General features: G+C 40.2%; 1 protein-coding gene across 2 annotated transcripts in view; it reads left to right on the top strand.

Annotated features, from left to right (window-relative positions):
• Positions 1 to 13,097, top strand: part of RGL1 (ral guanine nucleotide dissociation stimulator like 1) — a 220,481-nt gene that overhangs the window by 140,569 nt on the left and 66,815 nt on the right. For both annotated transcript variants that reach the window (XM_070396944.1, XM_070396945.1), the window contains one exon: positions 530 to 738. In XM_070396944.1, coding sequence (XP_070253045.1) covers positions 530 to 738 — 209 coding nt within the window. The remainder of the gene's footprint in view (positions 1 to 529; positions 739 to 13,097) is intronic.

The raw sequence follows: 13,097 nt of genomic DNA on the forward strand, positions 1-13,097 counted from the left end.
TTCTCACTGTGGGGCATGCAGGAGGCAGCCAATCAATGATTCTCTCTCATCACTGATGTTTCTATCTCTCTCTCCCTCTCCTTTCCTCTCTGAAATCAATAGAAATATATTAATTTTTCTTTTCAAAGGATGAGTTTGAAAACTTACCATGGAACAATACAAAGGAGATGATTGATACCATTTGCTAAACTTGCTCCTGGGGTTATTGAGAACATCCTTGATAACATATGTCAGTAACCTAGTTCTTGATAGGATAGTAAATAGAAGCAAATGTAACCACGATGAAGTAATACCTCTACTTCTAGAGAGGAAGGAAACACACACCACCAACACCAACACCAATATCAACACCAACACCAACCCCCTACTCCACTGCACCCACAGGTGAGGGATGGCCTTTCATGGCTTGTAGGGAAATTAAATCAGAGCAAGGGAAAGCATGACTGGCTCTGATTCAGCGATTTCAGTGTTTTCAGTTTTCCTTTGTAGTGTTATTTCTCCAACTCACAACCCTGCATTTATTGTACAGGTGGAAGGGGACCAGCTCCCTCCAGGACATACCGTCAGCCAGTATGAGACCTGTAAGATCAGAACTATAAAAGCCGGCACCTTGGAGAAGCTGGTGGAGAACCTGCTGACAGCTTTCGGGGACAATGACTTCACCTATATCAGCATCTTCCTGTCAACGTACAGAGGCTTTGCCTCCACCAAAGAAGTGTTGGAACTACTGCTGGACAGGTAAGAATCGGAAGGCGGGTGAGAGGGGAAGGAAATGTAGGACTGTGCAGAGCGAGGGATGAGTTCTGAATCACCTGCAGTTGGTGCTGAGTGACATGTATGAGAAAGGATTAACTGGAAGGGGTGGAGCAAATGGCATGGAGATTATTCAGGAGCCACTTTACGGTCTATTTCTGATGGAAAATATCTCATAAAAAATCTATGAGTTAGGAGTACATGCTGTGAATCTAGCCTTGATTGTTTATAGAGTTCACTTACTATTTGGCACCCTAAAATTTTGTCCATGTTTTTATAATTCCATATAATTCCAGTAAGTAACTGGAAGTTTTATTGGGTTTTGAGATTTAAATATGCTAATATGTGTGACGTATGGGGCTCAGTGTTAAATCTATAGGAAGCAGGTCATGAATGGTGGCTGTAAAAATGATGACAATAGTAACTTCCAACAACCACTGTGCATTGGCTGCGTTATGGACATGCACATAAACGTCATCCCTGATTTATGTTAAGTCACACGTCACATATAGTAGAGCAGTGTACATTGCAACTCACACACCGATGATTGTATTTCCCCCTTTATTTCTAATTAAACGTTGTCTTTTAAAAAATAAGCCAGACAATTGTTTTAGAATCATGAGAGTTCTCATCCAGACCCTTATATTCTAGGGTTTCCTGTATCAGAAAGGAAATGAGATAGGATGTTTTTGTTGGAGTTGTTGAATACTGATTTTTAACTAGGTTTAAAAACTTGACAATAATATGTCCTCATGTTAAACGTTTTTATACTGTAGGAAGGTATAAAAAATACACACAAACATTTCCTTGTGGCTACCTTTTCCCAAATTACTTCCATCGCTTTTGTATTCTTCCCAAATTTTGGAGTGGTGTATGTACATTTATAGATATGTACATTTATATAGATATGTGTCATGCATGTGATATTACATATAGATTATACACTTAAATATGATATAAATAGAATCACAATACTCAGTCTGCTTTGAAATCTTTTTTTCCACTATTGTATCTTGGAGATTTCTTTGTTCATTAAGGGAATTAACATATGTAAAGGGCTTATTGAAACAGGGCTGACATTTTGAAAGCTCAAATAAACTGTTGTTATTTCAAAATCAGCACATGTGGGTAGATTTACCATATTCTTTTTATTGAATTGACTTTTCTATGGATAGACAGTTAAGCTCTCTCCAGTTTTTAATTTTTTTTAAACAATACTGTAAAGAGTGTCTTTGAATATATATCTTCCGAGTATCTGTTTGAGAATTCCACAGGATAAGTTCATGGAAGAGTGATTGATAGGTCAGAATGTTTTAGCACTTGAAAATGTGAAAGGTATTGCTAGATTGCCCTCCAGACGGCTGCACGAGCCACACTCCTGCCCACAGAGGAGGGTGCCCTTCCCTCACTTTCCCCACACCCTTGCCAACTCTGCCATCGAAACTGTCTCTATCATGATCTGTCCACTGACAAATAACTCATTGTTTTTAAATGTATGTTTCTTATACTTACGAGTGAGGTTTAGCATTCTTTAAAATGCTTACTGGGGCTTTTGTGTTTTCTGTGAACTGTCTTTGCATATCCTTTGCTTATTTTTATTTTGGACTCTTGTCATCTAATTATTGATCGGCTAATTACAACTATTTGTATATTAACAAAATTGTTGCTTTGTTTATCATATGTTGGAAATATTTTTCCTAATTTGTCCCTTGGGTTCAAAAGTTATTTATTCATATTCTTCTTATGAAGACATTTAAATATTTTTCTGCAATTGTATCTATCAGTCTTAGGAAAGGCCTTTTAATAATCAAGTTCTATTCCAATGGAAATAAGACTATTGATAACAGTGGGCTTTTCTCAAGGTATTTTCCTCATAGATGCGTACAGAGTGAAATCATTAGGATCCTATGTTCTGTGTATTCAGGAGCATTCACAAGATCTCTCTCCTTATCATGCATTGATCTGGTTATGGTAACTCTGGACTTAGAAAGTCTGTAGATTTTTGCATAGCAGTAACTTCAAATACTAAGCCTGCAGTGTAAACCTGTGGGATTAGTGAGTCATTTTTTTCATAGTTTGTTTGCTTGTATAATACCTCTCACCTATAAATAGAACCTGAAGAATTATGTGAGTTTTCTCTTTGCTATTCTATTTTTGAAAAAAGGCTGCAGTATGCTAACTGTTGGCAGGCAGTAGAAGGAAATAGGTCAACCCCTCAGCACTCCTGCAAGAGTTTCTTGGAATGGGTAACCTCTTCTACTTCTCGGGTATCTCCATTGATTCGAGGCTACAGATGGCCACAGTCAGCAAGGGCGCGCGCGTGAATTCCAGCTGCTCACCACAAACAGTGGACAGACACACAGGAACTAGAGTGTTTAGTCTATGACTCGTGGACATCCAGCTTTTATTTGATGATTTTAAAAAATCTTCTCTTTGTTCTCCTATTGTAGACATTTTTGGATTTTTAAAATATTAACTAGATGACAATGATTAAATAACGGAATCAATATGAATTCAAATTCCATGTAATTCAAACAGTCATTTAAGGTATAACTGAATGAAGAGTTAAGGTTTATCTTGAACCATTTGGATGGGCCAGGGCCTGGCCTTGAATTTAATCTCATAGTATGTTTTTCCTTGCGTCTGAGGTGAGTGGAATCATCACATACCGGATGCCTGTGAAATGCCCAGGGCTGCAGGACACCATGGGTGAAACGGATATATAAGGCTTGGTTGGTTCTCACCCTGGTGGTGAATTTGCTGAGAAGCTGCATGTATTTACTCTCCAAAGACCCTCAGTTGCAACCTCCTCTACATAACTTATATTCATAATTTTGTATTCTTTTTCTTCGAGAGGACCCCTCAGATTACATATGCTGCCCCTGCAAAACCTGGATCCACCCTGAGAACTTAATATTTTACTGCAGAAGATAAAGTTTACATTTATGAAACAAGTAGACAACCAGTTAAGATGGTATAAAAATCGCCATCGCCCTAGCCGGTTTGGCTTAGTGAGTAGAGCGTCAGCCTGGGACCTGAAAGGTCCCAGGTTCGATTCCGGTCAAGGGCACATGCCCGGGTTGTGGGCTTGATCCTCAGTGGGGGACTTGCAGGAGGCAGCCGATCCATGATTCTCTCTCATCATGGATGTTTCTATCTCTCTCTCCCTCTTCCTTCCTCTCTGAAATCAATAAAAATATATTTTAAAAAAAAGCTTTATAAAAAAAAAAAAGATGGTATAAAAATGAAACTAACATGCTCTGAAGAAGTTCAGAGAAATAAACCCCATTTATTTTGCTTCCTCTGCAGAAATTTGGAGTTGTCCAGATATGTACAAACTTTAACATGAATATTTCTTCCTCACTCCATTTCCTACTCACATGTAGATCTTGTGACCAGATATTAATCTTTGTTTCATTTTAATCAAAATTCAGATTCTGTACAACACTGGGTTCTTAAATTTATTTTGGGGGATTTTAATGTCTATAATTGGGAGGTAAGCAATTAAGTTGCATGAGCTTACCTTTTCTGAGTGTTTTTATTTATTTTAGAGAGAAAGGAAAGGAGAGGTAGGGGAGAGAGAGAAACATTGATCATCTGCCTCACCCCCTACAGGGCATGTACCCTGACCAGAAATGGAACTGGTGACCTTTTGGTCCATGGGGCATTCAACCAACTGAGCCACTCCAGCCAGGCGATCTACTATTTTCTTGTTAGGAAATTATAGTAGACTTGTTTGTGAGTCTCTGGAGTAATTTTAAAAATAATTTCTCTTGGTTTCATAATAATATATTGCTTATCTTTTGTGAAATCGACACTGAAAAGCTATTGTAGAATGTGCTAATCCTAACCAGCCAAAAATGGATTGAAGGCAGATGCTGCAGTATTTATTTACCTCCAGAGAAAAGCTTATTTGAAGTCAAGCTTTGATTTTCCTTAAGACTTCCAATCACATGGCTTTTCTTCTATGGAACTGTTTGCTTTCTGTGATTTAAAAAAAAACTTTTTATAATTTTTTAAAATTCTGTTAGTATGAGCCTTTGTGTTTGACCAGTAGACAGTGGTTTAAAGTCCCCCAGGGCTAATTCCATGTGTCTGCATTACCCTGTACTTGGGGTGATCAGCAATTCACAAGGAATCCTGCTTTCTGTGCTTCTCACCATGGCTCAGAGTTAATTCTAGGGCTCACTGGCTTCCTTTCAGTCTGAGAGAAAGTTTTTGAATTGTGGTTTAGCTGTTTGTATTGGGGCTTTGAGATTTTATCTTCTCTAACTTTAAACATACATTCCACTTAAAAATATATTCTTCCCACCACACCATTAAAAAAATGTAAGGGAGAAAGTTTCCTCTGAAAATACCCAATGTCAAGTGTAGGGAGAAACCTAACTCAGCTAGTGATCCTCACTGAGAGCCAAGAAGTGTTTGTACAAACATCTAGGTTTTTCTTCAGACAGCGGTCACATGAGCTACTTTGGGGATATTTATTGATCATTCTCTTTTTCTGCGTCTCTCATAGCAGAAGTAAGCCAGATGCTAAGAGCAGGCAGAAGAGGGATGAACGAGGTCCCCAGAAACTTCTGCTAAGTCACTGACGGCACTCAGGCTGCAGTTTGGAAAGGACTGAGCAGGAACCAGAGTTAGCCCGTCATTTCAAGTGCATTCTCCAACGGAGGACTTCCGGAGGGGACTAAGGTTGCAGCCACCCATTAAATGACGCTTTAAGGCCAGTGTGGCTTGAGTTTGCTTACTTAGGTCACAGAGAGGAGACTAATTCAGTGGGCTTTTGAACTTATTTCTTCTTCCCATGTTTGCTTGCCCTGAGTTTTCATAGACGTTATCTCATTTAATTCATCTGTCATTACATTACTCCCATGTTTACAGATGCAAATGTTGAGGCATAGAAACAATCAATCAGTAAGTGGCAGAGCTGGAATTAAGACCTCCATCTTTCTGACCTGGAAGCTCTTTATTTATTTATTTAATTTATTTATTTTAAATCTTTATTGTTGAAAGTATTACATATGTCCCCCCCTTTCTCCAATGACTCTTCTAGCCTGCCCCGCCCCTCACCCCAGGCCTTCACCACACTATTGTCTGTGTGTGTGGGGGGTGGGGGGTGGGGGAGGGACGGGCGCGGGGGGGCTCTTTTCAAGCGCAGCGTGTCACCTCTCGAGATTTGTCACTGCTGGGTCTGTGTATCTGGAGTGTTTCTGTTTATTTGATGTGCTCAGGCCAAATCCCATGACCTGAATCTGCTCCTTTCAAAAGAGGACTCTTCTTAGAGGCTAGGGATAGCAAATGAGAAAGCTTGGGAGGATTTACACAAATATTTTACCCCTAAGGGGATGGTAATCTTAAATCCATACTTCATGACACCTGGCGAGGCAACACCTTCATATGGAAAGATGATGCACCAATAGCCAGCAGGAAGGGGGGCTGCCCTTGGCGAAGCCGTTCCTCCACGGCTTAGAGAAGAGTTGATCAAATATAAAAGGAAAACATTTTATTTTTCCCATAGTCTGTCATAAGTGCCAAACATGCTTCCTTTTCCTTTCAGAGCTTTAGGATACTCCTGGGGAAAGCAGTTTTCCTGTCTTTCTTCGAGTCATGAGATTTATGGGCAACACAGGAGTGTAATGGCTATGAACAGGGGCTTGGGAGTCAGAAAATGAATTTGACTCCAGTTTTGTGCCCCTCACACGTTCTGCAACATTGGGCAAGCTACTTTATTTTACCAGCTTCCGTTTCCTTATCTATAAAATGAGAATGAAAAATAAGCCTTATCTATAGAGTTATTCTGAGTTTTAAGCTTGATAATATAAAGTTTTCAGTATAGTGGTTGGCAAATATTAAGTGCATAAGAGATTACCATTAGAATTTCTTTCTTCACAACACTGACCACTCTTTGAAATTACCTTTCTTATTTATCCTGCTGTTTCCTGACCTGCCTCCTATTCAGAATCATGTCTGTCTTGGGCATTGCTGCACCCTTAGAGAGGAATGCTATTTGGCAGTAAGTGCTTACAAAAGATTTGTCTAAAAAATAAATAATGGTTATTATTCAAGCCTGTATAAGCACTTGCATTGGAAGGTACAGCAGTGAACGTGACCCAGCCTCTGGCCACTTTTTGTGTAAGAGACAGATACAACTAGAGACTTGTACCATTATTGTCAAGGCAGTGAGGGCTCAATACTTCAAATTTTTTTTTTATTTTTTAGAGAATTTTTAGGCTCACAGCAAAATTGAATGGGAAGTACAGAGAATTCTTGTATACCTCCTGCCCCCACACATCCCCCCACTATCAGCACCCCCACCAGAGCAGTACATTGGTTACAATCATTATCACCCAAAGTCCATAGTTTGCCCTAGGGTTCACTCTTGATGTTGTACATGCTATGGGTTTGGACAAATATGTAATGATATGTATGCATTATTATTATAGTATCATACAGGGTGTTTCCATTGCCCTAAAAATCTTTCGTGCTCTCCCTGTAATCTCTCTCTTCCCCCACCCCAGTCCTTGGCGATCACTGATCTTTTTACTGTCTCCATAGTTTTGCCTTTTCCAGAACCTTATATAGTTGGAATCTTACAGCATACAGTCTTTTAAGATTGGCTTCTTTTAAAAAATATATATTTTTATTGATTTCAGAGAGGAAAGGAGAGGGAGAGAGAGAGAGAGAGAGAGAGAAACAGAGAAACATCAGTAATGAGAGAGACTCATTGATCAGCTGCCTTCTGCATGCCCCACACTGGGGATTGAGCCCGCAACCTAGGCATGTGTCCTGACTGGGAATTGAACTGTGACCTCGTGGTTCATAGGTTGATGCTCAACCACTGAGCCACACAGGCCGGGCTAAGATTGGCTTCTTTCACTTAGTAACATGCAATTAAAGCTTCTCCATGTCTTTTCATGGCTTGATAGCTCATTTCTTGTTACTGCTGAGTAAGATTCCATTGTCTGAGTGTAGCACAGTTTGTTTGTACCTCCTGGGGATATCTTGGCTGCGTTCAGGTTTTGGCAATTATGAATAAAGGTGCTGTAAACATCATGTATAGGCTTTTGTGTAGACATAAATTTTCAGCTCTGTTGGGTAAATACCAATGAGCAAGATTACTGGGTTAAATGAGACGAGTACGTTTAGTTTTGTAGGAAACTGCAAAAGGGCCATATCACTTTGCATTTATTGCTCCATATCCTTGCCAGTATTTGATATTGTCTTTGTTTTGGATTTTGGCTGTTCTAATAGGTGTATAGTGGTATCTCATTGTATTTTTAATTTGCAGTTTCCAATAGGCACATGACATTGTACATCTCTTCATGTGCTTCCTTGTCATCTGTGTATCTTCTTCTTCTTCTTTTTAAAAATATATTTTATTGATTTTTTTACAGAGAGGAAGGGAGAGGGATAGAGAATTAGAAACATCGATGAGAGAGAAACATCGATCAGCTGCTTCCTGCACATCCCCTATTGGGGATGTGCCCGCAACCAAGGTACATGCCCTTGACCAGAATCCAACCTGGGACCCTTCAGTCCGCAGGCTGACGCTCTAGCCACTGAGCCAAACCGGTCAGGGCTGTGTATCTTCTTCGGTGAAGTGTCTGTTGAAGTCTTCTGCCCATTTTTAAATCGTGTTGTTTGTTTTCTTTTTTTTAAAATATATTTTATTGATTTTGTACAGAGAGGAAGGGAGAGAGATAGAGAGTTAGAAACATCGATCAGCTGCCTCCTGCACATCTCCTACTGGGGATGTGCCCGCAACCCAGGTACATGCCTTTGACCGGAATCGAACTTGGGACCTTTCAGTCTGCAAGGCGACGCTCTATCCACTGAGCCAAACCGGTTTCGGCATTGTTTGTTTTCTTATTGTTGTTTTAAGAGGGTTTATTTTTATATGTTTTGGGTAACAGTCCTTTAGCAGATGTATCTTTTGCAAATATTTGCTCCATGGGCTTGTCTTCTTACTATCTTGATATGGTCTTTTGCAGAGCAGCTTTTAATTTTAACAAAGTCCAGCTTATCAATTTTTTTCTTCCATGATATGTGCCTTTGGTGTTGTGTCTAAAAGGTCCTTGTCATGCCCGAGGTCACCTAGGTTTTTTCCTATGTTATCTTCTAGAAGTTTTATAGTTTTAGGTTTTACATTAGGCCTGTGAGCCATTCTGGGTTAACTTTTGTGAAGGGTGCAAAGTCTGTGTGTAGATTCCTCACCCATCATGTGGAAGACCAGTTGACTAGCTGTTGCTCTGCAGTCCTATGATCAGGTGTGAGTCTTAAGACGAGCCTGGGCCCCTGGACTGTGACCTTTACCGGTGCTTCCTCAGGGAAAGGATGGCTAGGGGGACCTGGAGATGGGGATTTTCCTTTAGGGAGGTGAGGCTTTGATAAAACCCAGCAAGTTAGGCTCTGGGTAACTAGTTTCCCCCGAGAGCAGGTCTAGTTAAGAAGAACTTAAGGAGAACGGAGAGCTCTGGTATTTCAAAATGGCTCCCTTTCCCATCCCTTTGCTGGAAGCAGGAGGAAATTTTTTCTCTGATATTCACTGTGAGAACCTGGTCAATCTTCTATAGACAACCTGGTGGCTTCATCTATAGTTTTTATCTTTCAGATGTGTCCATGCTGAGCTCTAGCAACTCACCAATGACAGTTCAGGTTTTCGTACATTGGCACTGGTTCCCATGGGGATTCCTCTGTCTGTGTCTCCAGCTTTGGGGACAGTGGTTTGCCCTCTGACCTCACGTCTCTGATGGACCTAAGAAGAGTTGTTGATTTTTCAGTTTGCTCAGCTTTTTCCTTGTTATTAGGACAGAGTGGCTACTTCTAAGCTCCTTCCATGCTAAACTGGACAATGGAAGTCCTCTTTTGCCCATTTTTCAATTGGGTTGTTTGTTTTCTTGTTGTTGAGGTTTAAGCTGTAGCTGATCTCATTTTCTTGACTGAATGTGCACTTTAAGAAAAACCTTTCTTCCACTGGGAGCCATGAGGTGGTCGTAGTAAACCTCCTTTCAGTAGCTCATAACACACATCCATTCAGCTCTCCAATGCTTTCTTAGCATGAGAAGCTGGGTAAGCATTTTTGAGATGTGTACAATATGTTCCAAATTACTTTTTGTAAAAACCTCACTTAAAAATAATTAAGTTTTTTTTTTTTACTTAATTCTAGAATTAGACTGGGCACTTGCCAAATATTTCAATTCATGCTGGCATGCAGTGCTCATGAGATCCCCTTCCTTCCTTTTCTTTTAGCAGGAGGCAAGGCTTCTAATATCTTCCCTCTGCTCTTCCAAGTCCAAAGAAAGGGGGGTTATGAGCGGAGAGCACTGTAGGGAGCAGATACTGGAATTTAACCTGCTCCAAGGGCCTCACAGCAACTTACACTGGTGACCACAGTACCTTCAGGTGCTGGTCTCTTACAATAGTAACACTTACTAGTATATTAAATGTTATAATTAAACTCATAATATTACTTTTCCTACACTTTTGTTTCTTCTAAGAGTCACTTATATCTAATTTCTATCACTTATATGGGAAAGTTTTTCAAAATAATGCTATACTATTTTCTTAATTTGTTTATTTCCATCCCCTGTTTCTCCCCCCAAAATGTAGAAATAGAATCTTTTGTCCCACGGTGCATGAAAAAGTTGAGGTTTATTTGTCAGTTGGCTCCAGGATGCTCATCCCACTCATAGAGTGGAAAAACTTTCAGGAAATCCTAACATTGCCTTGTTTCCTTTTCTAGCTCAAAATACAGACATATTGCATATCCTGACTAGAGTGAGAATTTCTTAGAAAACGAAGGCCATTTCTTAAGATTTTTGTTACAACAGATGAGTTTAACTAGATTTTCTCTAGGTGTGAGTGTTTATGATTCCATAGTCAAGAAACCCTCTGATGGTATATATGTTGTGGTTAAAAATAAAGGCAGATTGCTGAAAGATAAATTGGATTCAGATCACATTTCCTGTGACTATTAGGAAGATGAAAGTATTTGCTGATGGAAAAGAAAAGAGGATTATAATGAGGGCTATGAGAATCTCTCAGTATTGAAATGCTTCTAACATCAAAAAGAACATTGAAAACTTGTATAGGGCACGCAATTCATGAAAGGTCCCATGCTCTTGTTGGTTCATGCTTTATCAGGTGGAGAAAGCAGTTTAGATAATAAAACTATAGAAAAGATAGCATTTGTAATAATTTACATACCCATCTGTGGTGGGCAGAATAATGGCCCCCAAACACATCTATTCTTAATCCCTGGAATCTGTGAATACAGTATGTTGGATTCCATGGCAAAGCATAATTGAAGTTGCAGATGGAACTAAGGTTACTAATCAGCTGCCTTTAAAATAAACAGATTATTTTAGATTATCTGGATGGGCCCAGTGTTGTCACAAGGGTCCTGGAATGTGAAAGGTGGAGGTAAAGAGAGCCAGAGGAAAAAAATGTGAGGATGGAAACAGGATAAGAGAGACCAGGAATTCTTGTTCAGGGATGTAGTAGTGCTCATGGGCTCAAGGAAGCTGAAGGTCAGTTGTTGGTTGACCTTCACCTTTGTTCTGTTCAGGACATCACACCCTGTTCAACCGTGGCCCCACACTCAGCTTGAGGAAGCGTGATTGGAAGCAGAGCGATGGGGCTTAGCCTCAACGTGACTAAGGCTTTGTTACTCTTTGCTCCCTGTAGCTACACCACTGCTTTGGGGAACCGGGAAGCTTAATTTGGTTGTTTTAGAATCGTATCCAACAACAAGCACACAAAGGAAAATGGAAATAACTTCTCTTCCCTGCCGGGCTGCTTGTCTTTGGTAAATCTGTCTTTATTTTTGCCAAGTGGACCCTGCTGTCACCCCGCAGCACGGTGGGGCCTCCGTGGGAGCCTGTGTGACTGCAGGGCCCCAGCCTGACAAGGTGGCAGTGAGGGTACTGTTCAAGCAGACACTGTTGGGTGTGCCAGGCTTCCCCATGGACCAGAGCCAGGCTAGCTTTCATTTCTTCAAATGAGAGAAATATGTTTCTGTGAAGTGAGTGTGTGTGTGTGTGTGTGTTTCATTTGGCAAAGGGAGGCAGGACATACAGTTACCCTTTTTTTAGAAAAGAATACCAAATTTCTCAGCAGGTTTAAAAAATGTGCTGCTGTTTGGGAACTAAAAAACCCCCCAAAACTGATGAAACACTGAGAGGCAAGGTGCATATATCCTGAGTGGTAACTGGCCACTTTTAAACTCAGTTTTGATAATCCAGCAGTGTTGTTGTTGTTGTTGTTTTTACCATTTTCTAGCAGTTGGTGGGAGGGGTTGATCACCAATCCCTGTGCCAATTTGCTAAAAACTATGGACCCTCTCTATAGAAAAAAAGCTCATCACTAAATGTTGCGTGCTGTTTAGAGATTCCAAGACTTCCATGACTTCATCCATAAGGGACTCTGCTGTGACCCCTCGTATCCCCCTGCAAAGCCTTCTTCCATGACAAGGGGCATGGAGATGGCTATTATGCCATGATGAGAAGGGCACTGCTCCCAGCTTATATTGTGATGGGGCAAATATCCTGAGTATAGTTCTGAAACAGAAATTCATTAATTCTATTAAAGTCATTTTCATGGTTTAAAAAAGTATAGCTCTGAATCACAGTTACTTTTTTTTCTTTTAAATCACTTTTCTCTCACTTGACATTTCATTTTTAACCTTTTGGGTTTGTGTGTGTGTGAACTTAACCAATGAGAATGACATCAGGCCCCTTGTCCTGGGAAACATAATTCCTTTGCCTTTGGTCTCTGCTAAAGTTGCCAGTAAGCTCCAGTTTAGATAAAGTGATGCTTTGTTGAGTCTTCTTAAGCATGGAAGTAACTCGTCCTCACAATGACAGGTACCATGATCTAACCCAGTGATGGCGAACCTTTTGAGCTCGGCATGTCAGCATTTTGAAAAACCCTAACTGAACTCTGGTGCCGTGTCACATATAGAAATTTTTTGATATTTGCAACCGTAGTAAAACAAAGACTTATATTTTTGATATTTATTTTATATATATAAATGCCATTTAACAAAGAAAAATCAACCAAAAAAATGACACGCGTGTCATAGGTTCGCCATCACTGACTAACCTGAGATGCATTGCATGCGGTTTTGCATAGCTTATTTCACAGGGCTCTTGAAGAGCTGTTCATTAGCAGCTTTTTGTGGTTGGGGAAAACCGAGCCACAGGCCTGACTGATTTGATAATAATGCATTAATTCATCTTAAACCTGAGAAGAATTCTGACTTGTTAACATTCTGTGATTGTCAGCGTGTTGCCTGCCTTCTGGCCCCCAGTCCTACCTAAGCTGTGTCTCCTGCTGTCCTTCCC

This window comes from Myotis yumanensis, unplaced genomic scaffold (genome assembly GCF_028538775.1).
Source record: "Myotis yumanensis isolate MYYU_CA2020_CCGP unplaced genomic scaffold, mMyoYum1.0.hap1 SCAF_17, whole genome shotgun sequence".
In the NCBI taxonomy this organism is placed as follows: Eukaryota; Metazoa; Chordata; class Mammalia; order Chiroptera; family Vespertilionidae; genus Myotis; species Myotis yumanensis.